Source organism: Enoplosus armatus, chromosome 23, assembly GCF_043641665.1.
Source record: "Enoplosus armatus isolate fEnoArm2 chromosome 23, fEnoArm2.hap1, whole genome shotgun sequence".
Taxonomy (NCBI): Eukaryota; Metazoa; Chordata; class Actinopteri; order Centrarchiformes; family Enoplosidae; genus Enoplosus; species Enoplosus armatus.
Window position 1 is genome coordinate 5,361,341 of NC_092202.1, and position 27,622 is coordinate 5,388,962.

At 40.3% G+C, this 27,622-nt stretch overlaps 1 protein-coding gene across 1 annotated transcript in view; it reads right to left on the bottom strand.

Moving 5' to 3' along the window:
• Positions 1–27,622, bottom strand: part of poln (polymerase (DNA directed) nu) — a 48,292-nt gene that overhangs the window by 9,187 nt on the left and 11,483 nt on the right. Inside the window, exons 14-22 of the mRNA XM_070930209.1 lie at positions 26,021–26,104; positions 25,575–25,670; positions 25,099–25,155; positions 24,805–24,861; positions 23,259–23,324; positions 13,041–13,098; positions 9,973–10,050; positions 3,484–3,595; positions 1,228–1,310 (exon numbers count right to left, since the gene is read on the bottom strand). Of these exons, the coding sequence (XP_070786310.1) occupies positions 1,228–1,310; positions 3,484–3,595; positions 9,973–10,050; positions 13,041–13,098; positions 23,259–23,324; positions 24,805–24,861; positions 25,099–25,155; positions 25,575–25,670; positions 26,021–26,104 (691 nt within the window). The remainder of the gene's footprint in view (positions 1–1,227; positions 1,311–3,483; positions 3,596–9,972; positions 10,051–13,040; positions 13,099–23,258; positions 23,325–24,804; positions 24,862–25,098; positions 25,156–25,574; positions 25,671–26,020; positions 26,105–27,622) is intronic.

The following is a 27,622-nucleotide window of genomic DNA, read 5'->3' on the forward strand; positions in this document are numbered from 1 at the left end:
TTAAACATGGGATTTATGTAACCATGCACCCAAAAGTTGTCGTCTTCCCTACTGCAAGAAGATGCTAATCATCCCAATGTATAGTGATAAATTTTATTAATTTATCAAATAAATTGAAGATAATGAGCCTTCCATGTACACCACAAGCCATGCAGACAGTTCTGTGTAATTAAGTATTTATGACTGATTGTGTTTTGGACGGGTGCCGTAGTCTGGTATAGTAGCTGTTTTGACAACAGGCTCCAAAGTTGTCAAAATTGTTATTACACTAGACAACAGGCTTTTGAAGATTAGGCATTTATCGTAAGTCAGTAGCTTGTCAGCCCAGTAGCTATTTCACACCAGACCGTAGCAGACGCTGATGTGGTGTATTGTTTGAGTGTATGGAAAAAAACTGTAACTCTACATAAGCATTTAAGTAGGCCACTGGCAATAAAACCTGATGAAGAGTGCAGCCTTCATCACACAGGTGAAAGCACAAATGCACATGTAAACATGCTCACGTTTTGTATGCAGGCAGATGTCCAAACACATGTCCACATCAGGTCCATATACACACGCTAAAAACACATAACTACACACATCAACACAAAATTGTTAGTCAACATTTTAAATTCACTGCCCTGAGCTGGCCCAGATATCTACCACATGTCCACTCGTGCACAGATATTTATTTAGTCTCCATGACACTGACTTGTATCACTCTGGTCGTGTGAGTGCATATGTGAGTATTTGGATGCACATCTGTGTGAACCATAAATGGGTCACAAGTGACACAGACAAGTCCCTTTATGGGCCACAAGGGTGTATTATGCATTCATCTTCCTCTCTCTATTTTTATCTTCTCATGCCCCCCCTCTCCTCTACCCCCATCCCTGTCCGGCCTGTGGAATCAAGAATGTGATCCACAACAAGAAAGAAACACAGCTATGTCCCAGTAGAAATCACTGGTCATTTTTGTGTAAAGATAACCTAAATCCTGCACAAAATAATCACATCATGGTGATACTGCAATCTCTTTCTTCCTCTGCCTCTCTTTTTATCTATGAATGATCTCCTCTGATAATAGATTTACCCCCTTCACACAATGAATCACTTGCAGGTCTGAATCAGTCGCCAAATGACACTTAGACCCATTAAACCAATTGTTTAACACAGGTCAATTGTCAAGTTGACTGGTGAACATCTGTATCTTAATTATCGCCAACAAGGTGTTTTTGTACTCACCTGCCCCGTACACAACTGAGTAGACAATGCGTTTGGCATGTTCCCGATCCTCAGAAGTCACCTCACCCTCACTCACCCCCTTCCTGGACACATTGAGAGAGACAGTATGTGATTCTATACTAAATGACCATACACCTACAGTGTCTTAATATTTTTAAAACAAAATGGTGCAGAGGTGAACCTTATATAAACCTTAAAATCAGACTCTAACCAAACTGAAGTCCTTGGTTGACAAAGTTTAAACATTTTCATACACTACAGTGCTGAATAATGACCCTTCGGCGACAATTACAGCGCAAAATAGAGATACAAAATCAAAAGCAAGTATGATGAGTTGTGTGCATGTGCAATAAAAGTCTTGTTTCGATGGTAATCCACTATGATTGTTGTCTGGTGGGACATAGAGAAATTAGAAGTACAAGACATAAAAAGACGAGGACAGCAGACAAATCACTTTAAGAACAAAAGAAAAATAAAGAGAGACAATGTGAGATATGGAGGTTAAAAGGACATGAAGTACAGAGAGACAGAGAGACTAAAGAAAAGAACATGGGGAGAGAGAAAGAGGCAGTGATGGACAGACAGAGACAGTTATGTAATGTGACTTGTAGACTGCAGTAGTACTGGGGATCAGACAGGGTGGGATGACATGTCTGCAGAGTGGCATTTCTGGAGGGGCTGACGAGGAGCTGCCACTGCTGATCACTGTTGAAAGAGTGCCCCCCCCCCAACACACACACCAGAAAAATTACAAATGTGTCTGGTGAGCTTCATGACGTCAGATGTCTTGAAGCCTGTAGCCTCAAGATATGGACTTAAATTTGAGGTAATTACACTTAAAATGCTGCTATACTACAAACACACACACACATTTCTCTGTTAAATGCTGGGTTAGGGTGACTGATGGATGTAACCTATAACCTCCAGCGGGTGACCCAAAGGTGAGCATTTCCCTCCACTGTGCATCGGGCTGAGGGAAATCCATACTGGATTTTCACTGCCCCCTGCTGGATAGGCATTAATCTACTGGAGACTCTGTGTCCGGCTGTTTTATTTCATCAGGTCTATCTGAAACAGAAACAAGCTTCTACATTTGTCTTAGGCTTCTAAAATTGACATGTTATTGTTACATGTTAGTGCTTGCCACTGACACCAGTTCACTACAAGTTCACCACAAGGACAAGAAAGCTAAAAATGTAGCTGGTTGTTCTCTGCAGCTTCAAAAGAAAGTTCCCTGCATTATAAAGAAAAATCTAACTATTATTCAAAGTAACAAAGAGTTCATTTTGTAATAGGCAGAAAGCTTCTGGCTACACAAGCCATGAATAAAAGCTACATTTTTTACCATCTGATCTACACGTTCAAACCATAGCAACTGACAGATCCATGGCTTTACTGGTGGGAGAGCAATGGAATATTTTAGGAAGAGGGGAAAAAAAGACATGTAAAAGAGTGATGGGGGAAATGGGATTAAGAAGGAAGAAACAATTGTCAAAGGAAGGACACAGAGGGCAAGAAAAAGAGTAAAATAACTTGAACAAAAAGGCCGAGGGAGAACTGCAAGGAAAGAAATAGAAGATTATAAAAGAGAGAGAAACAGAAGGTCCAAAAGACGAGAGTAAGGCGGAGTAATCCCAGCAGAGCTGCAGTGACACCAGTTAATTTGTTTAAAGGTGAAAGAGAGATAAGGAAAGAGACACAACGTAAAGCCTCAGTAGAGCTGTTAATATGGTCTGTGTGACCAGGTAATCTGTTTAACCGGCTGCCCTCTGCCACATACTTGACTGAGATGGATGACAGGAGTGAAGGTAGATCACAGGAACATGGACACACACACACACACACACAGCATCAGAAAGACAAGATAGACCTATGTGTAAACACCGACACACACTGGCAGCATGAGAAGGAGAAAAACACACACTCACAAAATACTTCAAAAGCGCGACAATGTAATCACCAGGGCGAACTGCCCAGGGGTGTCCTGCCCATGGAAAAGAAAGAGAGAATGAGGCAGTTGGCATGGTAGTCATGGCAACAAGGTTATTAGCGTTTGAAGTGAAGGAGCAGGGGGGAGGGAGAAAGAGAGACAAGGAGTGAGAGAGAGAGAGAGAGAGAGAGAGAGAGAGGAGAAACCCTGTGGAGCATCAACACTCACCTTGGCGAAGAGATCAGGGGAGAACTAGTGTGTGTGTGTGTGTGTGTGTGTGTGTGTGTGTGTGTGTGTGTGTGCGTGCGTGCGCGTGCGAGACGTACCACTGAGAGGCCAACATGCTGAAGACGTCCGCCTGCGGGTGGGTGAAAATGCGGAGCAGCTCAGGGTCAGAGGAGAGGTGAGCCAGCAGACGCAGCTCCACCTGGCAGAAGTCTGACACACACACACACACACACGCACACACACCTTCTTAATGACACATTACTCCAATTTATCATCAAGAGGCTTATTCGCATTCTTGCAGGGAAGATTGATACCACGCTTTGGAAAATATGCTAGAGCCAGCAGCCTGTTAGCTTAGCTTAGCACAAAGGAGGAAACAGGTAACCTGGCTCTGTCAAAGGTGACAAAATCTACCAACCAGCACCTGTCCAGGGAGTTACTGGGCCCAGGAAATAGTCCAAAACATAAGTCATGTAAAACCACAACATTTTACACTTTTGTTTTGTATTATATTTACCACACAGACAAGAGAGTGGTTTCAATCTTCTCATCTAACTGCAAGAAAGCAAATAAGCGTACTTCCTAAAAAGTCAAACTGTTTCTTTAAAATTATAATAAAAATGTTTGTAAGAATAGAGACAGTACAGTACAGTATAGGTAGTTGAGCAAGCTATAACTAATGATGCTTTGGATCAAGCAAATACATATGTAAAGTATATGTCACATATACAGAATATGTCTAAATGAAACTTTGAAGGAAGATTTAGGGTCCGAGAAGTTCAAAGAATACTGTATTGTACTCTTAAATACTCTACACTGTTAAAACACAAATGCTATAATTCTTCTAAGACATTTGGTGCATTGAAGGTGTTATTTGTGCTATTTGTGTTGCAACTACAATTTTGTTGCACTCACTGGTCCTCAACCTGCCATCTTAACTTCGTTTAGTGACGTCCAACATTTCCCAGGATAACTTTTAATAACCAACAGAGAGTGGGTGTGAAATACGCTAGCTGCATTCGGGCATACGTGAAAGTGAAAAGAGCAACAGCAAATAGCGACAGTAAGAGCAAAAGAGCAAGAGCCTCCAGTATAGAAAGAAAGGTCACCGTCTGTGCAGAAATTGGTGTCTCTGCCTCCTACATGTTTCTCCCTGTATTACTGTTTCTGCAGAATGATGAGTCTAGAAAGAAACAGTCCCTTTTTGTCACCGAAAAGCATGACGCTCGCTATTGATGTTTTTGATGGCTGAACAATTTTGTTCTATCAAACTCAATTGTACCTATGATGGATGGCAAACTTGACAATCTTTCCACAAAGACAGTCACATACAGCAGCTACTAATACAGACAATAAACACTTACATTTTTGTATACACATACTCAAAGCACTTCTCAGCTACATCATTCCTGTTGTAATAATTATAAACATCAGTATCAATTATCATGTCAGAGACATATGATAAATGTTGACAAGAATGGGATGGACGAAGAGACAACCCGAAAACATAATGCCTCCAGCCACGGCTATCGACGGCACAGAGGCATAAAAACATTATACACACACAAAGCAGTCAGATTTACTATGAAAGTATTAAGCTTTAATTATGTGACTTTCTGTCCACTGTAATTTGCATAAAGCAATGTCATAATCGTTGTAAGCCTTTTGGAAACACATGACTAAAGCGATTAAATCCAGGGTTGTGCATGTATGCAGGTGACCCTGTGTTTCTTCGACACGACAACATAGTGATACACGTTGCAATTACATTACTGCATCTTCTCCGCCTAATTCTCTATAATACGTCTTGCAACAGGATCTTGGATCTAATTTGCTACATCCGTCTCACAGTAAGCGAACGCTGCTATCACACAAATCCATGTAAAGCTGGGTTATTATGGAAAAGTCACGTTACCTGGAACCAGATAAATGTGGTTATTAAAGCTTGATGTGCCTATTCTCAGGGACCTGAGGATTGTGTGAATGTAAACATAGCACCTACTGGCTACGCCTCAAGGAACAGTTCACTAAAAGGTGACGAAAAGTTTTGTTCATTTAAAAAGGACCTTAAAGTCACCAAAATTATGAGGGCATATATTTTGATTTGGCAATATCTCCTGTCATTGGCTGTGTCACAGATTATGATTATGTTGCCATCATGTAAACACAAGCACATTATGTATTATGTGTATTCAAAGCTTTCATATCAAGTAAAAGAAATCGATTAATTCATCAAGTTTATTCATTTTGTCAAATATTTTCTCAGCCAAAGTGGATGCATCTTTTGTTAAAGAGGTCAATTTGGAGATAGGACAGAAATGGGTAATTGCTGCACAGACACAGTTTCAGGACTGTAAAGGTGCAGGACAGACACAAAAACACCTTGTCTAAAGAGGCTTTGGAGACCAAATTGACTTTGCCCTAGGCACTAACATACACAGAGAGACAACCAGAGGCAATAAATGAGACACACAGAAACACATCTTCATTAAAAAGTCAGACAGAAACTCTGTCTCATCTAACTACACACTATAATACACCTGTGTTTAAGGATGCACACAAACAGACAACTCAGTAAACAGAAATATGGACAGACACATATAGAGAGAAGACACACACCTCTGTGGCAGGTGACAATGTGTTAGGGCGACATGCCCTGTACTGACAGCTCTACGGCTCTCTTGTCAGCTTGGCAGATCTAAACTGAAACATCTCTCAAGACATAGTCATACACACACACACACACACACGTTCACACATTGAAACACCGACACACACTTATATCCACACCCACAAAGCAACTGCAGAACATTCCATTACTGCCATTTCACCCAGACACATCTCTTCCTCTGCTTGGCTGCTTCAAAATCAAATTAAAAGGGAAAAAACGACTCAAATGGAAGCAGGGGAATTTGAGAGATTTTCTGGATGAAGCAACCAGCTGTAATAGGTTTCTGCTAATGTGCGAAGAGAAAGAATGATGAAGGATGGGTGCATGGGATTGCAAGGGGGAAATATCATGCACTGGTGCATTAAAAATAGTTATTGTTACAGTTATAATAATTGAGATAAATCTGGCAATTTAGTTTGATACAGATTTCAGGTCATATCGTTCATCCCTACTGAAAAAGGGGAAGAAAATTCCTCGACAGTTCAGTTCACAATGCAGGTTAAAATGAACACCATTTACCGTTTAACGTAGGTCGGCCATAGATTGCAGAGGAATAGGATAAAAGGGACGGGGAATGGGAGAGAAACCCAGTGGGATGGATAAAGAAAAGACAGCAAGGTGGAGAGGTGAGCAATGGAGGAAAAGAGATGTCTGGTTTAGGTTGTGATGAGGTGAGGAAGGGACTTTCTAAAGATATCCTCCCATCAATGTTTTATGAGACAGATCACATTTCCTCCAAGCATGGCCGGCAGCCTCAGAAACATATTGCTGACCAGAGAGTGTTTTCCTTCATGCATATGTGTGCGACAGAAATAGAAAGGAAGAGAGGAACAATATTGGGGTCGATATAAAAAGACAATGTGTGTATGAGTAACAACATGAGACTACACATGTGAACGTGTGATCTTGAGTAAGTGTGTGTGTGTGTGTTCTCCAAGGCCCAAAACGCCACAATCAAGAATCCTTGTATTGATCCATACAGGAATAACTCTGACCTACAGTAAAACTGGATCAGTGCCATTTATGACCTTAAACTGAGAATATATAGATTTAGATGCTAGACCAGGTCTGATTAATCAGTATATTAACTTTTAATTAACTGAATCAATCATTATTGGTTTCCACTCACTTGTGATCTGAATTTGGTTTCTTAAACAGCTACTTTATCAGTTAAACATACAGTATACGGAACTGAAGCTAGTGCTAAAGCAATTTGATGATTGACAGAAAATTAATCAATGGCAATTTCAATGTAATATTGTAATTTGATTATCTGTAGCAGATCATTAAAACTTCATTAAAATAACAATAATATATATGTAATGAAAACACTCATTAGTTGGAGCCCTATTAAGGCACTAATGCACAGAAAGGGTTCAATCTGAAAGAACAGAAAATTACTTTTCTACTCCAAATGTCATGTTTTTTTCTAGACAGCATGAATATACAGAACAGGGTCATGTATTACTTGAGACTACAGATATTAAAAACTGAGGCGGTACTAGCTCCTGTAGTTCCTTGGATGACATACTAAGATATTGAGGGGACTAAGCCATGCCTCATACATTTTTAATGCCACCACCCACAGTACCCTGTGATGCTTTGCAGTACAGTATGGAGTATGAAGGTTATGGATAAAAGCGTTAGAGCTCAACTAAAACCTGCACATTGAGAATATGAACCATCCCGTGGGTTGTGGCGGATCTAGAGAGGCTTCCAGGAAGAATGAATCGACCAGCATACAGGCCGAGGCCATCTAGGGATATAGGATGGACTGGATTGTGAAAGTTAAAGTCTGCTCGGAGAAAAATAACAAATATTGATTATAGCTGCTTTAAGTAATATGTGGGAACAAAACAGTGAAAAAGTACCTTACTTACCTACTTTTTGATACTTGATTTTTCACGTTATATTAGTGTGATAACATACACCTGACCCTGACTGACAGTAGATGAAGTAAGTGGGCTTTTTATCATAACATACCCACACAAGTAATCCCACATGATCCAGTCTACAGTATTTTGTGCGGAGACCTTGTTCTGATGAAGATCAGCAGGCTGATACATGTTGCCGCATCATGACCTTTTAACCTTTTTCCAAAATTGGCTCATTCCTGCTGGTATAAAATAAACAACTAACTCTCCTGATTGTTGTCACGATAATGAAGCACATTATGCGGCTGCTGTTAACATTATGGGATACCTTCATCTTTTGTACAGTAGAAACATACATTATTTTGCTATTTTAATAACCACAACACCGACACAACATATGTTGCTCTTTACGAATGCTGCACACAACAATTCTATGTGTTTTCCTAAACGTATATTTTTCTATTATGGACTAGGGGTTGAAAAATCAACAAAATTGGAAGACGGAACTAAAACCAACAGGGTTGATGAGGGAATTAGGCCTGCCTTTGTTCTCATTTTGGCTAGCCTCTCTTTTTCCTCTCTCAGTTCCAGCCCCCACACACCAGCAGACATCTCCCAATAGAAAATAACTGAGTTGACAATTGCAAAAATAAACAAACACACACACATCAGACACACACACACAGCTTGCTTGAGGACAGGGAGGATGTTCAAAATGTATTATAAACAATAGTTTGCGTTATCTTTGGTAAAACAGACTCGATAGTGTTTTACTAAGCCATGATTTGGATTTGTCTGAGTGTGGGATCGATGAATAAACACAACACACACTCAAGACAAAATCTGCATCATACCCACGCACACACACACACACATACACATACACACACATAATGGTAACATTTGATACATAATACCTTTTGACGTGCCTCTCAGATGAACTTTTTCTAGGGACACTGGAAAGTGGTGGTAGTTGAAACACACATACAGCAGTTGTTCCAGTTTGGGAAGGACATCAGAGGACATAAAGGGGGTGACTGGGCGAGGGCTCCCTAGGAGGGGTTGTTTCCATGGCAACTTGGCCTGTGTGTGAGTGTGGGCATGTGCTGGCCTGCGTGTGGTTGTGAATCCCTGCCATGTTGTGTGTATATGTGGGATCCTAGCTCTTATCCTGCTGCTGTCCTCCTGCTAACCCTGGTTTATCTGTCTGGTTATGTAAGTGTGCGACACAGTGTCAGGGCCAGCAGACACCCGGCGATCCCCACAAAAGCTCTCCCAGGCTGACGGTGTTCCAGCTCTCTCCCCTCAGTCTGCACAGCATGGACCAGCACTTCACCCTGAAGTGACCTTATGATGCCAGCTGTGGTTGTGTCGGCGTAAGAGGGATTTTCAAATGAACGGTTACAAACTTGAAAAGACAGATCTATCCGAGGAAAAACATTTATGCTGATTTGAGACTGCACATGCAAGTACAAAACCACAATAGGACCCAAACTCGAGAAATCTCAGACTTGTTAAATTAATCTTGTGTCGGACTCACATATCCAATTTTCTGCTTTCAAAACAGATGCTCACACACTTTTTCCACAAGGCTGAACCATAAAAGCAGAACTGATGTTGCTGCTCCCATAGATTTAGTGGCTGGGTCAACAGCGAAAGCAATAACATGCCTGAGCAGCTAATTGCTGCTGAATCAAGAGTAAAATTAATTTGTATCAAAACATGTGCAGTGATTAAAGTCTATGAGCGGGACCATTACATGTTGTTTGCAAGGTTACTGCTAAAAACAAGTCAAACAATATTTGAAGAGATGCTCAGTAAAAATTCAAAACAGCTGATTGCCAAAACACACAACTTTCTCTAAAAGACAGATATGCAAAAATAAATCAAACATTTCCCAAAACAATCAAAAGATTTCTGCTGAGGGAAATACACAAACAATCTGAACCTCATCACGTTGTATTTGATGGGGTGACAGGAACAAAAAGCAGTGCTGTATGAAACACCCAAAACATTATAATTTGACATTATTATTGTCCTACCTGCAGAGAGAAAAGTCCATCCTTCCTGAGGAATGAACATTGCCCGAGGATGAACAGTTACCACCTCCTCCTCCTTTCCTGTGGGGACCAAACACAGACCCCTGAGGAACACCTCAGCAAATCATCCCTCACTGCAAAGTGCATTCTACTTTAACTCTTCTGGTAAAAGAAAATCAAAGCCAAATGCATGCATTTACCCAACTTGAATGAGTTTCATTGGACAAAAAGAATCAAATCCAAGAAAAACCCACATTTCAAGATGAAAACACGCTCTTTCAACATTTAACTATTACAATACCATGAATTATTTTATGGTAGAATGGCATTAATGGCATTTCCTTTTATCATTTAGTTTTTTGGTATATACTTCTATAATATATTCTTATCACGATTATGAAATGAAATTAAAGTGAACACAGTTTTAACAAATGTTAACCCTGTTATTCTCTTGGGCTAAAAGATAACTAAAGCAATCTGTGTGCCAAACCACACACACACACACACACACACACACACACACACACACTTAGCTTATCACAAATGCCTTTTGTAATTGTGTCGCGTTGTATCACTTCTCAATCCTGTTATTAGAAACGTTGGTTAGGGACCGCGCGAGAGATACATTTTAATTAAATTGAGCAGACCATAAATAAGCAGAGCATCTAATCAACTATGGATGTCTTTCACAACACATTTAAAAACAAATTTATTGACCAGACATACAGCATAAGAGTCATTTAGTTGTAATATCATGTGTGTGAATTTGTGTGCTTGAGACACACAAATAGACTCAGAGGAACACAGACAGTGAGCAGCTGGGAGCAATAAAGAGAGCTAACACTGACATCTGACTTAATGAGGAGTTAAGTTATGAAGCCGCAACACCCCATTTAGAGGCAAATCAGAATCCAATCAGAATCAGTCTATCACTGCACTCTCTGCTCTGAGGAGCTGGACTGAAGTGCTGACCATAGCGCTGGAGAAATGATAGGTAACCACCACAACAGCACATGCACAAACACATACATGCTGACACTGAAAATGTGGCCTCGTTCTCTCTCACACACACATACACTCACATACAAACTGGAGTACTGTAATCAGTTGCGATTAGGGCCTCACCTCAAGACACAAAGATAACTGATATGTGGATGACAGAATGAGAAGGAGGGATACTCATGGAGGGAAAGAAGGGATGATATGGATGGGACAGAGAGAGAGAGGAGGATTTGATGACAAGGAGCTTTGGGAATCAGAGGTGCTGATGCTAGTGCCTATGAATCTCTCAAACAGAGAAAGAGAGATAGAAACACTGAGAGAGCATGGGACAGAAATAGAGCTATAAAGCTGAGTGTGGCACCACTGGCTGTGACTGACAGCAGAGTCAATGCGGCCTGGCCATGCCAACAGATGGATAGACTTGTTTTGATGTTTTATTCATCTGCAAATGAAGTTTGAATTTTGTTTTAGTCGTGTGTTTGGGACACACTTGACAGCCAGCTGATCTGGTAACCCTGGAGCAGACATTATTAAACTGAAGACCTCCAGACAAGGGATGACCTCACAAAACCATGACCGAGCTCTCTTAATTAAGAAGCTGATCATTTGTCAAGTAGTGCCTATGCAATGACAGCCACAAACCCATAATATCATAGTTGGATGGACCAAGAGTTGTGTACAGATAAATGAAAATGTTCACTCCAGCGATCTATCTAGAAAAATAATTCTACTGAAAATAAACGTCTCTGCCAGGCAATTAATCCTCCTTCAACACAGCATGTAGGTGAAATAGGCAAAATGTAAATCAATATAAGCTCTAGGAAATAATGTCTTTTAGATGTGTTTTACACTTCTGCAATTTCAAATTTCATTTATATGAAATGTAGAGCAGTGCTGACACCTTGCTCAGATAGTGAGCTGTTCAGTCAGGCCCTATTTAAAAAGAAAACCAAGGCCATGTAATTTTAGTTTCTGTCATGAATTAAAATTTTGTTATAATCAAATTGCTGTGGAGCTCTTGAGCAACTGTCCCACAAAATGAAGAGTCAGGCTGTTTTCCCAAAGCGTTGGTGTGGCAGTTTTTATCAAATGATGACTGTGTGCAAGTAGGGCAAGATGAGGTAATTAAAACTTGTTCCAAACGAGAGGGGATGAAAAGAAGACGGGTGGTGAGAACAGAGAAGGAGTGATGGGAAAATAATCAAATCTAAGATTGCCAAGTTGATGCTTGTGTCCATATGGATAATGTTCTCCCCAGGCTGTCTCCGGGAAAACATTCTTCTCATCAAAGTTAACAGAGATGCTACATTGCAGGGGATTGATGGGTTTGGTACTTGATGTTGCATACATGATCAATTAAGCACAGCTGTTCATGTTTCAACCAGCTCTGTGACATAACTATATAAGGGTCTTTCTCACAATGAATCTTGGGATCTTTTTCAAACCGACAGAAGCGCATACCAGGGGAAGACAGAAACAACGTCTAGTTCTATTTTGAAGCACAATGTCTCACTTAATCTCTTTTAGTCCAGTTTTCAGTACCATCCTCACATCTGAAAGTGTTTAGGTGTCAAGGAAGTATTGGAAAAAACGAAAAATGTTTTCAATCTTGCACATTCATGTAGGGCTGAATAGGTAAAACGTAAAATATTATATGATGTCAATTAAAATTGATGTTATCACTATACGCGGCTTACTATGCAATTTTAGCTTTTATCATCCTAACATCAAACGGACGCAGCACAACAAACAAACTATACATCAGAAGCCACAGTACAGAGCAGACAAACACAAATATGGAGGAGATACTTATGACTCTTTTTACTGACCATCCCTTTGCTGCTGCAGACTTTTATCATCCATAAACCCTCTTTACAAGCTCCCTGCTCATCAGTTTTTGTACGTCCTGAGAGATCACCCACACACACACACACACACACACACACACACACACACACACACACACACACACACACACCTCGACATTTATCACTGTCTCATTCTCTAGCATGCATGGGAGGGTTGTTTCTCTCTGCGTGTGCGTGTTATTGAGTGTGTGCGTACCTTACCTGGGATGTACTGCTTCTTGGTGATTTGAAGTGGCTGTCTTGGCAGGGCCTGGAAGTTCTAGATCACGAGAACACACATTTTGTAAGCCAGCTGGAGTCAACTATTGCCCTGTACAGTGTGTAGTTATCAACAGTGTCCCATTAGCCTTTGTGTTGAAAATGGAAGGCCAAGCCCCTCTTCCATTTTTTCTAGAGCTGTGACTTTTCATTTTCACAAATTAGGTTACGTCCCGTTGGCTCAAACTTGATTTTGTGCTAAAGTGACAGCCCTACTTTTTCCATGACTATAATATACTAATTTTTAAAGTACTGTTTTAATCTTGTGACAATTGCTGCTGTGGTGACCCACTGCCCCTATGGAAATTGATAAAAGTTGCATATAGATCAAACTTTTAACTTATGGACCTCTGCAGCTAAGGTTTTCAATCAAATATTCATTGACTTTTTCATACTCTATCATGATATTCCCTATTAATTCAAGGCACTTCCATGACCTAAACCATATAATGCTGCCTGGTTGATGTTTCTTTTCCACTCAGACTTGCTTCTTGAGACAAACAACTGAAATAAATGTGAGTATTAAATGAGATGTAAAGGTTGGAACATTCCCAAAATAAATCACACAGTAAATTCGTCAAATTCCTGTCTGTTGTCCTTCTCTTCATTGCTGCAGAAATCCTGTGTAGCATTTATATGGCAATGGCGACTTTGTTTGGCTGAGATTAAGAAAAACAGAAAGCCGTCCTGAGACTCCAGCCAACACTACAGATCTTTCAAGTTTTCAGACACACATCTTAAAATAGGAACAGCCTGATGCTCACGGGGCTCCTGGCCCACCCTGCATCGACCCACAGAGTAATCTAAGACATTGCTGATATAGACACACACACACATACAAAACTACACGTATGCAGTTTTTTTCTGCCTGAAGGAGGAAAAACAGGAAGAGTGATAAGGCACACCAGCACACACACACACACACACACACACACACACACACACACACACACACAGACACAGTTTGAAGGAGGGAAGAAAAAAAAAAACAGGTTCAGACTCAGCAGTTCCATTTTAATCCCTGTTAATCCCACTGTATCCACCCTTTCAAACACACATGCACACTCAAACAACTCAAGGTGTGTGGTTATTATCAAGGACATGCAGGTCACATTAATCAGTGTGTACACAGAGACACACACAGATGCACGCACAATATTGATTAACATAGAGAGGGGGGCAGGCAAAGGAAAGGGCATAGAAACACACGCAAAAATATAACAGTGTTTCCTGTCATGGTCAGAATCTAAACATGCATGTAGTTGGTTTAACCCTACGATGGGTGTGCATGGTGGTGTGTGATCCAGAGAGAGAGAGAGAGAACAGCTCTCTGCTTTCACCACTCATTCATTATTCACTAGAGGGAGGGTGGGAGGGAGGATGAAAAGACAGGACTGCAGTGGCAGGGTGTGGACAGTGGAAAGAATACATCAGGGACCAGGCACCAATCACACACACAGGTTCAGTTGGTCCTACAATTAACATGGCATACGTGACCTTCAGTGTGTGTTCGGGGCAGAGTGAATGAAAAAAGGTACAAGTAATTACAAATGTACGTGTGTCTGCTGTGAGGATGTGTTGCCCTGTGATGTGAAAGGTGATTCAGTGTGTCGGATGTGAACGTAGTACGACTGCATAAATAACTACAAACACACACATCACATACAGGATACAGAGTACAGTGAATCACCTGACAAACTGTCAGCATACCGCATGATTTTTCCAAGGTACCCCTATCCTTCAGCTTATACACACATTCCTTGCAACAGCAATACCTCTGTGTATTACAGGAAAGACACAAAAAAGATAGACAGACTACTAGTTGTGTCACACTGATTACAATTCAGACCTCTTCTTCCAAATAATGATTTGTTGAGAGGACATATTAACACACAAAGCTTTATAAGGACCACAGATAACGGAAAACAAATTTAGGAGCCAACCGTCTAATTATTGTTAATAGCTTTAGTTGATTATTGTTATGCAAAATAGAGTGGTGCCCTGTGTTTTGATACACAATCGAAACCTCCAGATGCTTTTAAAGAGAAAGTCAGTTGTGAGCATGTGAAAGGAGAGAGAGAAGAAGGGAAAGAAGGAAGACACAAAGACAATCAAAGAGATGGAAAGGAAGGAAAAGGAGGGGGACACACAGATCAAGAGATAAAAGAGAGATAAAAGAGAAAAACAGATGAGCAGAAAGAGACTCAAATAATTAAAGAGCAGATGTAGACTATTGTACATGCGTCATTGCCGCTGGAGAGAGAGAGAGGATGAATGACAAATTGTAAAATATAAAATAGTCTGGGTCAGCTTGCTCTGCTCACTGCTGACTGTACAGTTTACACAGACACACACACAAATCTCCATGTACACACACACCAAGGCAGAGGATCAATGGCTGTCATTGTCAAATACATACAAACAGCATGAACATGGTTAATAATCAATAATGAACCAATTATCATTACACACACACACACACACACACTGCAATAACATAAGCATTTTTACACCTTCTGAATGTGCCAAAATAAATTGCGACCAGAAATTGAACTACAGACTGATGACATGTTGCTCAATAATAAGTTTATTGCCACAGCAGTTCCAGTGATGGCATCACCTACTGGATAAAAACATTTACTGCATCAACTCCTGCACTCCCATATTAGGAGCTGCATGTCAGATAAGACAAGTGAGTACAACACACATGTAGTGTATGTGTACAGTCCCTCACAGGAAGACACAGTATGTATATGCAGTACCAACACCTGCATACTGTCTAACACATACATACAACTTAAAAAGCGAAAAGAAAACAAACACACACACACACACACACACACACACACACACACACACACACACACACACACACCTGCACTGTGTGTGGTCCAAGTCATTATCACCCTTACTGTGTCATGAGGAATGGAGGTCAGTTCATTAGTGGACACTGTGTGAGTCAGAATGAGAGAAACTGGTAAGAGTCCAAACAAGTACACACACACACAGAAATGCACACATCCACATGCGCAAACACACACACTAATTTCCTTGTATTCTATTTATTCTGTCCTCTAAATGTCTAAAACTCAAACATAGAAGTACAGGAGCACAAACACTACAGGTACGCACAGGTTTCAAACACAGACAGCAAGCAAGCAGTCACACAGCGTGTATGGCATATTAAAATGCAGAGACACACACACACAAACAGATACACACAAGCACTGGCACAGGATGGGCTCCATTAAATGGTGGCTGACGTTGTTGTTCCTCCCCTAATCACATCAACGCGTGTGAATTATACAGAGCTGACACAAATACTTGTGTATTACCCCTCTGTTGCACATATGCAAAAACACACACAACATAAATATTCCTAGGCTGTCAGACACAAAACACACACACACACACTACTTGAAAATATGCTTCAGCCATTGACTGCCAAACACACCAACACACATGCTTGTGTTTTTCTCTCCTGGGCTCACTGACTCTGAATGGGCCACTTAATCATGCAGATGTGCTTGTTTTCCGTGTTGTCTTTCCGCTACAGAGGCCGTGAGCAGCATCGCTCCTTATTCTCCATAACAACCCGGTGTTTGTATTCTTTAATGCCCCCCTCATGTCCTAATATGGGCTCACAATGGCCTGATAATGTCCTGCAATTGGCTCCTGTTGGTCCTTCAGTGGGTTTGAACGGACCCCAGAAGAGCCTGATAATGACACTTGTTGCCAAAGCACCTGTTAGCCCGGCTGACCCAGGGATTCCTGTTTTTAGATAAGCATTGGTTGAAATATTCATAATGGCTTGGTTAGGGTTACTTCATTTGCAGGTAAGATGCAGATAACTAAGCAATCACTTAAAGTATTTATTGTGAAAGGGCAGGATTATGCCAGTGTGCTCAAATGAGTCATGATGAGTGGCTCCTGCTGGTCCAGCAGTGTTTAATTACTGTATATTCAATATGCATTTGCTAATAGATTTTGGCGTTGCTTGCAAATTCTGTTGATTTTATTCCCCTCCTTGGGAAAGTTTAAAAAAAAACAAAAAAACGAATGTGGTTGAGAAATCAAACACGCTTATGGATTCTGAACTGCCAGACCGCCTGTGTTGATGGACCAGAAAGTAAGTTCAAGAGGATTTTCAGATCGAGATCCATATTTTCACACCACAGTGAACATTTTAACACAATGCATCCAATTATTTGATCACTATGCTTCCTGTTGGATGTAATACCAGCTACCTAACAGCTCTCCACCTCTGTTTACCTTTTGGCAGCAGGGCGGCATACTGAATATTTAGACCATCATTCAAAAGGACAGATGTAGTTCAAGCCCTGTGTCGACAAACACCTACTCTGCTAATGAGCCTTTGAACAAGACACTAATGCTGTGTGAGCACTATGACATTCCTCTTGAAGGAGGATGAGTGGATTTTTTTCAAAAATAAAATATTACTTACATCATACAACAAAACTATTTCCAAACTATTTCCATGCAGCATCAGTATGTTGCCATTTCTTTACTGAGCTCAGATTGATTCCATCACCACACTGCACCTACTGAGCCCTCTTTCACTAGTAAAATTCAATTCAATAAATCCTTATTGTCCCTGGAAGGCAATTCTGGTGCAGCATGAACAAATAAACAACAACAACAAAAGAAAAAAACACTATCAATAATAAGTAACGAGAACCATTATGTACATACGGCAGCAACAAAGACACTACAGATAACAAATAATAGCAAACATCAAAATGCACTTAGATGTACCTAGAAGGTAGTCCCAGGTGCTGATTGTAATGAGCTGTTGCCTTAGTGTGGTAGGATGGCACCAGGAGCCAGGCCATGACTGAATAAAGGGTCTATATGTGCAGGTCTACTGTACAGAACACAGGTATGCATTGCTGGTATTGTCCTGACCTAGCATTAAAAGTCTGCATGCACTCTGAATGAATGGGAAGCCACACATACCTTTGTTTACTTATAATTATTTTTATTTCATTAACATCGGAGTAACCAATTCTATTTTCCATACTGCTACAATAGTGCATCTGGCACTAATTAAACACAGATTGTGAGTGCAAATTGATTGAAAGGCGCACTGTAAATTTGCCCTGTGCGCTCATGAACGTAAATCTGGCCCAGAGAGAGACAGAGCATGAGTGTCAGAGGAGCACTGCCTTGTTAAACAGATGGGGACGACTGAATCACTGTGCTGGTGTGGGTTAATTTAATCACACTGCACCAATTTAACGACTCATCACAGAACACATGCACACATAACCACACATGCATGTCTGTATGCACACACTGCCAAATTATCTCCATTCACACTGCAACCACAAACAAACACACCCGCAAAAATCCATCTGCTCAGCATGAAGAGAGAGAGAGATCGGCACATGGCTACAAAACCCACAGCCGGCCTATCCATTAGTTGGAGAAAGGTGACTGACTGGAGGGCACTAAGACCCAGGGCAAGCAGCTCTCTGCCATCAGTTGCTATCCCTCTGAACTCTAGGATTGCTCCTAGTAGCAGTGTTGAATAAAGCCAGTTTATCCAACAGTGGCCCTGGCTGATTGGTTGATTCACTAGGGCAGATAGGGAACGCTAGCAGCACTGTCCATTGCAATTTAATGTAGCCAGTATGCATCTGTGATTTTACCCAAATGTCAGCATCATTATAAACCCAAGTTACTGTCAAAATGTATTGGCACAGTATTCAAACTGAATGGAAAATAATATAAAATATGAATTACTTATGAGAAAGAAAAGAAACTTCAGTCCATGAGTGATTACATGCTGCTATGAAATAGTTTTCATGAATATTATATTCTTGCACTTAACCCTCAAAGTACATCTGTGCACTTAATTAAATACTTTTAACACTACAACCATTTTGGAGAGAGATTTTGGTAACCATAGCTTACTAGCTAAGTGGCTCACAAAGCTGCTGTACTAACTTGTTTTTACTGCTACTACTTTTTTTATCAGTGTTTTTTTTGTTAGCAAGACAAACACACTCACACATACACATATAAAGAGAGAGGGAGAACATCAGGAAGGAGGTCTCTGTGGTTCCAAGTTAGCAGGTGTAAAGCCTGCTTGGTATAGTTTGAAATACAAGTTTTCTTATCCCTTTCAATAACACAAATCTAAACTACTCTCTTTCTTTCTACTCTCCCCCGTTCTACTCTCACACGCCTGTAAATAAAACAAAAGTGTATGCAATTGTATATGCAAGTATGTGTGCCTGTGTGTATGCACCAGAGTGTATTCAACACTGCCAGCAAGTCAGCAGAGAACATGACACACACTTCAGTGAAGTGCTTAGATCAGCCTTGGGAGGACTTTCTGTGAGTGCAAAACATTTAACGACTAAATGCAGAGCAGTCTTAAACGAACATTAAACTGCTTGGCAGGCCCTACAGGAAACTCAGTTGGCAGTTTGGGAACAGACACAGCTGCACAATCATCAGACAAAACACACAACTTATCATCAATAATGCAATAAATCAGTGTTAGTGTATATATTGTCATCCTACACCTAATTGGAACATTTGTATCTGTCCAGATATGATTGTGACCTAGGCACTGAGTAAACCATAATAAGAGGGGTAAGTGTGCTCAATCTACAGGTAAAGTCCCTCAGATGAATTATAGAGATTTTGAGTCTTGCTGTGGAAGGAAATACACACATAAAAGACTGTAGTATGGAGACAAAAATATTAAGAAAAGTAATTTAGAGACTCACTGCATTATTTCTCACTCACTGCATTTCAGCCTTTGCGCCATTACAAACAACGGCTTGACATAAACCCAAAAATGACAGCAGAACAGCATGTCTGTTTTCTGTGTATTTACATGAGTGAGGGAGCTTGATGCACTTGTGGGTGGCATGAGTGCATAAATCTTTGAACACCATAAAGAACTCAGGCACAAGCTGAACAGTACAGAGGGAAAGACAGAGAGCAGATGATATAGGGTGGAGTACTGCATCAAGGACCCGATCTGAATGTCGTTTCAGCTCTTTGGTGTTACAAACAGTCAGGACGAAATCAAGAGGAAGTTCAATCTTACTTGTCCTCTTTGGTTTCACTGCTACACTATTAATGTCAGAGAATGTGGATGTGAGGGAAAGAAAAAAATAAGACATTACAGGATAAGTACACGAGGAGAAAGAAGAGATAGGTGGAGATTAAAATTGAGAAAGAGAAATGGCGATTTAAAAGCAACAGAGGAAAGAGGGAAAAATAGACTGAGGCCAAGAGAATGAGAATAAAAAGGAGAGGGAAAAAAACAGACCCAGAGATAAAAACATCGTCGATGGAGAAGGGGAAGCTGGGACTCGCAGACTGCACATATTTTTGCTCTCAGCAGATAAAAACAGATGAGGCAGAGCAGAAAAGCCCCACTTCCCTCTGCAGAGAGACTCACTTCTTGCAGGGCTTTAAACTCAGCACCAGTTTATGGCGGTCCTGCTTTAATTCATGCACCCCTTTGTTACTGCAGTCTGGCTTCACCTCAGTCCAACCCACAACAGATAAAAGCTAAACCCCTCTGCAACACTCCTCATTTGAATATGTGTGTGTATGTGTGTGTGCAGGCTGGTGAGTGGCAGAACACTCCCCCCCAACCCCAAACTATGAACTGCAGCTTTTTCCTTTCAAAGCAGTGGGATGTGACATGTTAGTGATCACTGAGTGAGTCAATTAACAACCGGCACATTATGATGAGAATAATTATGAGTGAACTTCATTTATATGCTAGAATAATAATAAGGAAAAAGACTAGAGGGAGTAAACTCTCCTCCCTCCTGGCTCTATAATGGTGAAATGATCATCTCATGCTGATCAATCAAGCAGCAAGTTTGTCTCCATGCTCTGTCGCAGACTAAACTGAACATTTTAAGAAATATTTCTGGCACATCTTCCTCTGTGGATCACTTTATTCATTATTTCTAGTTGAGGTAACTTTAATGTTATGCCTCTTAATCACCAAGACTTCCCATGACAAATAATTCTTAAAGTTATTACAAATCAAACAGTGAGAATGGAGCTGATATCAGCACATTTCCCTAATGGCAATTTTGTGCTATTTATCAGATGCACTGGAAACTAATTACAATTATAGCACAAAATATGCATCAAAGACCATACTGGCAAACACATACCAGTACAGCTACACACAAACAACCAGACACAAGCATCCACACACTTAATGGAATGCTCAACCAAATCCCAGAAGTGCGTTAGAGCAGAGTGAACAGAGCTGTGTTAAATCGCAGCTGCCCAACAGTCACATATATCATATAGTAGCAGAACGATCAATTCAATGTGTAGCTGACACTGGTCGCAAATCGCTAAGTGAGATTAGAAAAGCTCAATGTGTCCATGGTTATATATATATATATATATATATATATATATATATATATATATATATACACACACTGTATATGTGTGTGTGCGTGTGTGTCAGAGCAGTACAGAACCACTGGACCCTGACTGCTCGGTCATGTCAAAATGAGCTATCGACCGCCCCATACCGAAGCAGGGAGAGAGAGAGAAACTGAGAGAGAAGGTGATCAAGCTGACGAGTATAAAAGATACAAAGCATTTGTTTGTAGTGGTCTGTTTTTTGATATTCTTCAGCAAGTTGTGTCTGTGTTTCATAGACTACAGCGTGTGCCTACCAATATAGATACTGACAATACTGATAATATTGACACAAATGACTACAGTCAAAATATACAGGTATCATACAGATGAAAAACCCATTTTAGGTAAACCCATATCATAATACACTTCGGTTGAGAGTTACCCTCACAGAGTAACAGCCTTTAGATTATTTTTCAGTCATTATGAGCTTAATAAAATCTATGACCTCACAACGAACTATCCCTATGTTTTACTTTAGGGATGAAATTCAGCAGATTGATTTTACTCATACGAACACACGGGCACTTAGAAACACACCCGAAGTCTTATTATTCCAACAATGAAGTGGTTTTTAAATCTCTCTCTCTTTCTAACCCCAACCATTATCCTTACCAAAACCTACTTCTAAGCTTAACCTTCAAACAATCCTTTGAAGTAGTGAAGACTGGCCAAAATGTCCTCACAATGAAGAAATGTCCTGAAATTGGTCCTCACAAAGATGCAAGCCCACACACACATAAACACACACTCCTGCCCTCCTCCCTCTGGACATCCCGAAGAAACCCCAGCTTGTTGTTACATAACACTCCAAAATCTCATCATCTATATTTATAAGTGAGAACCTAGTATTATGTGTGCATGTGTGTGTGTTAGTGTGTTTTGTAATTACTATGCAGTCAGCATCATCAAAAGATCTCTTTGATAAGAGCGAAAGAAAATAAGACAGTAAGATAGACAGGTGGGCAAAGAAACAGGGATTATAAAGGAAGAAAGTGGTGAAACAAGAAGACAATGTTAACTTTGAGACTTTTTAAAGGTTATATAAAGGACCTGCTGTTTCATACAAGGTGCTGAAAACCCAGACGGCTCCGCCGGCACGTCTCCTTCTGTTGTGTTATAACCTTACACACCAACAGACAGAAGATATGTGTGTGTGGTAAAAGCACCAACCAAAATATTTTTGTGGCACCGATTGTGGAAAAATGTCAAATACTGACAGTTTGCACCAAACTGAAACTGAGTCTTATTTTACTTATGCATGTTTATTAGATGTTGCCAATAGTAAAATCACTTTTTGTTAGTGTTAAGACTTTAAACATTTGCAAAATGCATATGATTTACATCCAAGTGTCTTAGTGTGCATGAACAGAGATTAAAAGAACACCCCTCTCTGCAAATCAAAACAAATCTGAGTTGTGTCCTACATGCCATTAACCTGCCTAATTTAACCTTATACATACACTCAGGTCCTTCTGTTTCCATTATTGCAATTTTAATGAGGTTGTTTGAGTAAGCATGCATGGGTTCATAAGGCCTGCAGCAGAGCAAACAGCACCCACTTTCCACACAGGTTCAGCCAGCAGTTCAGCACCATGGATAGCTCCAGTAACTTAACACTGCAGCTCGAGCCCACAGCAGCCACGAAACTAGCCCAATAACTAGTTTCAAGATCAAAGAAATGAAGACAAAGAAATGAAGAAAGGTCATACTTACTGGGTGCTTGGCTGAGATTCTTCCTGTCACCACACTTGTCTGGTACCACGTAGAGGAAATGTAGTTCTGATGTGTTGATGAGAAAGGCAGAGATACAAAGAAAGTCAGATATGAATAAATCAGATACAGAAGGAAACTGACAAATCCAACATGTTAAGACATCATTTAGAAGCAGAAATGAACAATTTTGCCAACCCCAATGAAATGCTTTAGTCCCATAATATGCATGTTTCAATGAGTCAGCTATATGATCAGTAATGTTTCCATATAGCTGAGTCCTTTCCAATTCAGCTTGAAAACAACAGCTGCGATCCTCATTGCCACCATCACTCTGACTCTACTTTTGGACCGACAAGCATCAACAGTGCCATACGACAATTTGAACAAGCTGTTTGTAGACTGTTGTGCCAGTTGACATGGTGCAATACGCAGGATATGCAATAATATGCAACAGTTTCTTGAGTGGAGTTGAGTTGTAAGCATCCAATTATACTTTGATGGCTACAGAATCTGATGTGCTGTCTTATCAGTTTGTTGCATGTTGTTAGAAGTAGAGCTGGGAGATATGATAAATATTGTCATATTAGATGGTAGACCTTAAATATCTAATTGATGGAAATGAACAGTGTATGCATTTATCTGCTTGGCCATCATATTCACTTACTCATGCCCAAAATACCACCCCATGTTTGATATCTAGATTATGAGTGAAATAATTCATATTTGTTTTTGTCAACAGCACCCTCCTCTAGCTGGGATTGTTGCCGGCTCTGTCCAAAAGACCACCAAATGAATCACCACCATCAGAAGCCAAACAACTCTAGAGACAGCCAGACATACTCATTTGCAGAGTTGAGTAAGCACAGATTGACAAACACAAGCTGCTGCTACCATGCAGAGGCGAACCAAGTCCATGTGGAGGGGCAGTCAGACACAGAACTGCATCTTTTCTAAGCTAATTCAGTTCAGCAGTGGCAGTAAACAGGACCAAAAGCTTAAAGAGACAAGATGTTTTACTATTACATTACTACAGCAGAAGCATCCAGACCTGTGAGCGCTCTCTGCTGTAGGGGTAGTGCAATCACATCATTAGAGGTTGAGCCTGTGCTGATTAAGTATGAATAGCCTACAACATTACCCTCGTTTTCAATTGTAGTACTGAGCACAGCATTGGTGACATTCACACCAGCAGCACCTTTGAAGATGAAGAGGGTTTGTCTAGTAGCATACAAGCACTGTTCTGGTGCTCTAACGCAGAGCCAAACTGTGAGTAAAGAAAAACAATAGCTGTGGGATCTGTTTGAGTCATTCTACCCCGCAGCCTTCTCTCTACTCTTGGTTTCACTTTTTTGTTTAGCTGTTCAGGCCTCAAGGAGAAAAGTCTAGAAAAATCCATATCTCAGAGTGAGCAAAAAGGGGACTTACACACTTGTGGAAGATCCTGCTTGTGAGATATCCTTTTTGGTGAATGCGTGTACCGTGACTACGTTTACATTTGAGGTATTTCGTTGACAGTTTGATTTCTAACTGCCAGCTGCATCCTTACCTTGCTCATCATGCATGAGAGAATCCCATCAACAAATGTCGACTTGATCTTGTGAACCTGGGGGTTACAATGCAGACAGTTGTTACTGGAAAACAAAAGTTAATACTATGAGATGATCTACTGCTGCAAAAGGCAGAGCCAAGCATTGCCTATCTAACTCTAACCTTAACATTTGGTTGTGATGGCAAGAAACCCTTCTGCTTGAGACTTTTATAAGAAAAGCAAACCCTTTGCTAAACAATGTTTTTGACAATTATCGCACACAAACAAAAAGCAGCTGACAACATGACTGACCTGTCTGTACTCTAGAATGATCTTTGGCAAAGGGTGCAGGTCCTGGAGCTGCAACAACTGCAACAAAACAAGACAGAGAAGAGAAAGCATGAGAGCAAACTGTTTATTAAAGTACTCAATAGCAATTTTGAGCAAACATCTAACACAATTCTGTAAATGCATTTTCTGTTTGCAGGAAATCTGTTGTATTTTTTGTCCTTTTTCACTGTATGTCAAGTCTTGCTGCCCTTTTGTAATGTTCACTTTAAACTGCATCTGAAGAATAAGTTGGCAACATGCCCATCTACCTATTGATTGATGATGGGTGTGCATCTAGATTCATCTGCATCAACGTGTCAGTGCACATACTGAAACCTCAAATAAGATTGAGCTGGTTGCCTTAGATTAAAGGAGATCTGAGGATCAGATTGAGTCTGTCTGTGTGTGTGTGTGTGTGTGTGTGTGTGTGTGTGTGTGTGTGTGTGTGTGTGTCGTACTGCAGCTTCTGATGTTGACTGATGTTGTTTGTTGATGGTCTTGGGAAGTTTCTTGTTCTCGCAGCGCTCGTGGAGGCACAACTTCTCAAACAGAACCTTCAAACATTGTAAATCCACACACACACACACACACACACACACACACACACACACACACACACACACACACACACACACACACACACACACACACACACACAAACACAATATAGAAAGAGGGAAAGGTCATACATATTGTAAACAACATTTTACACATTTTCTGATCAGGAATATCAGAATATATATTAACATAACAACATTCAGAGTTTTTCACACTTTGTAATTCTTGGAGAGATAGATGGAACACACACAATTACAGGTGAAGGTACAGTACAAACAAATATACATAAGCAAAAGCATCCACACGCATGCATACAACACACAAATGTACACGTAAAGGTACACACAGATCGTAGTTGAGTGTTGCTGGTGACCAGGAATATTTGTCCAGCTGCTCGGTGGGCCTCCTGCTCCAGCTGCTTCATCTTAGTCTGCCAGAGAGAGAGAGAGAGTTGAAGCGAGAGAGAGAGAGAGAAACAGAGCAACAGGAAGAAAAGAGACAGGGAGAGAGAAGGGGGGAAAGAAAAGATCAAGGTAAGACTTTTCCCAGAGGTTTAAATTTCAGTTTGGAGCTGCTCCATGTGATCAGTTTTCAAGGGAGTTTGGTAACTTCCATGAAGAATTAAAGGATTATATGAAATGTGTGGCAAACAGTTGACTTTGCAGTAATTTGCAGCTATTTTGATTATTGATTAATAGTTTGAAGTTATTTTCCAAGCAAAGATGCCAAACATTCTCTTCTAAACAGCTCCTAAATTGTAAGGATTTGGCGTTTCTTCATCAACAATATAAACTTAATATATTTGGTGTTTTAGACTGTTTCCCGGACAAAATAAGTCATTTGAAGGTGTCAACTTGGGCTTTAGGAAAATAGTTATTTTGAAAAATTGAGATTTTTTCTGTATCGATCAATCAAGATAATGAGAGTAATTGTTATTTACAATTACATGAACCAAGGTTTGTTTTAGCCAATTTAATAGTACTTAATTGCTATTTAGAGTTCAGACAGTGAACATCCTTCAGCTACTAAACCAATGTGTTATTCAGAGCAGTTTAATACTAATTGCAGTATTAGCACTAACTGACCCGTAAATCTAAAAATTATTTGTTGTTATGCAACATTAGTAGCTGATTTCCTACAAGATTACCAAACTAATGCTCCTGGACCATAGCTGTCAACATTGTATTGCGCTGAGAATATAACACAGTCAGATTTGTTTGTGTGAGTATATACAAAAATAAAGATGAGTGATTGCCCTGTTTTCTACGTCTCAACTTTTTAAGTCATGTCAAAAGAATTCCATGATTTACTTTCATGCCAGGTTGTATTTGTCAGGAGTAAGGTACATTTAATTCCCTTACAATATTTCATATCTTTGTCAAGACTTAGCCAGATTAGCCAGTCAATAAATAATATAGCTAATTAAAATGTTGGGAGACAGTAGTAATTGGATACCTCATTTCTGTAGCCTAGTGACTGTTAGCTTGCCAAAAACTTCAAGATAAGTTAATTATCAAACACATTTTCCAGACCTGGGTATGGACTCTGCAGTAAAGAGGGGAGGTTATTTGAGGAGAGAACTGTGAATATGTATAAGATAGAACTTGCCTCATTTCTCCTTCCTTTAAATGGCCAAAGGCAAAGCACTCTGTTAATCTGTCTAACGCACACATCGGTCACACAGTAAGCGCATTAGGATCACACACAGACAAACTAACGATAAACAGCAATAGCTAAAAACACAAACAAATTATGAAAAAGCCAAATCCATATGTATATACAACAACAACATACAGATACATTCAACTACAGAAACACACACACACTTTCTCGCACACATTTTAAGTCTTTAACACACAGAGAGTCAGACGGGGTTTAATGACTGCTGTGATAATCCGGTCAAGTACAGAATGAACTTTGCTTCTTGGGATGGTCGACACAGGCAGCA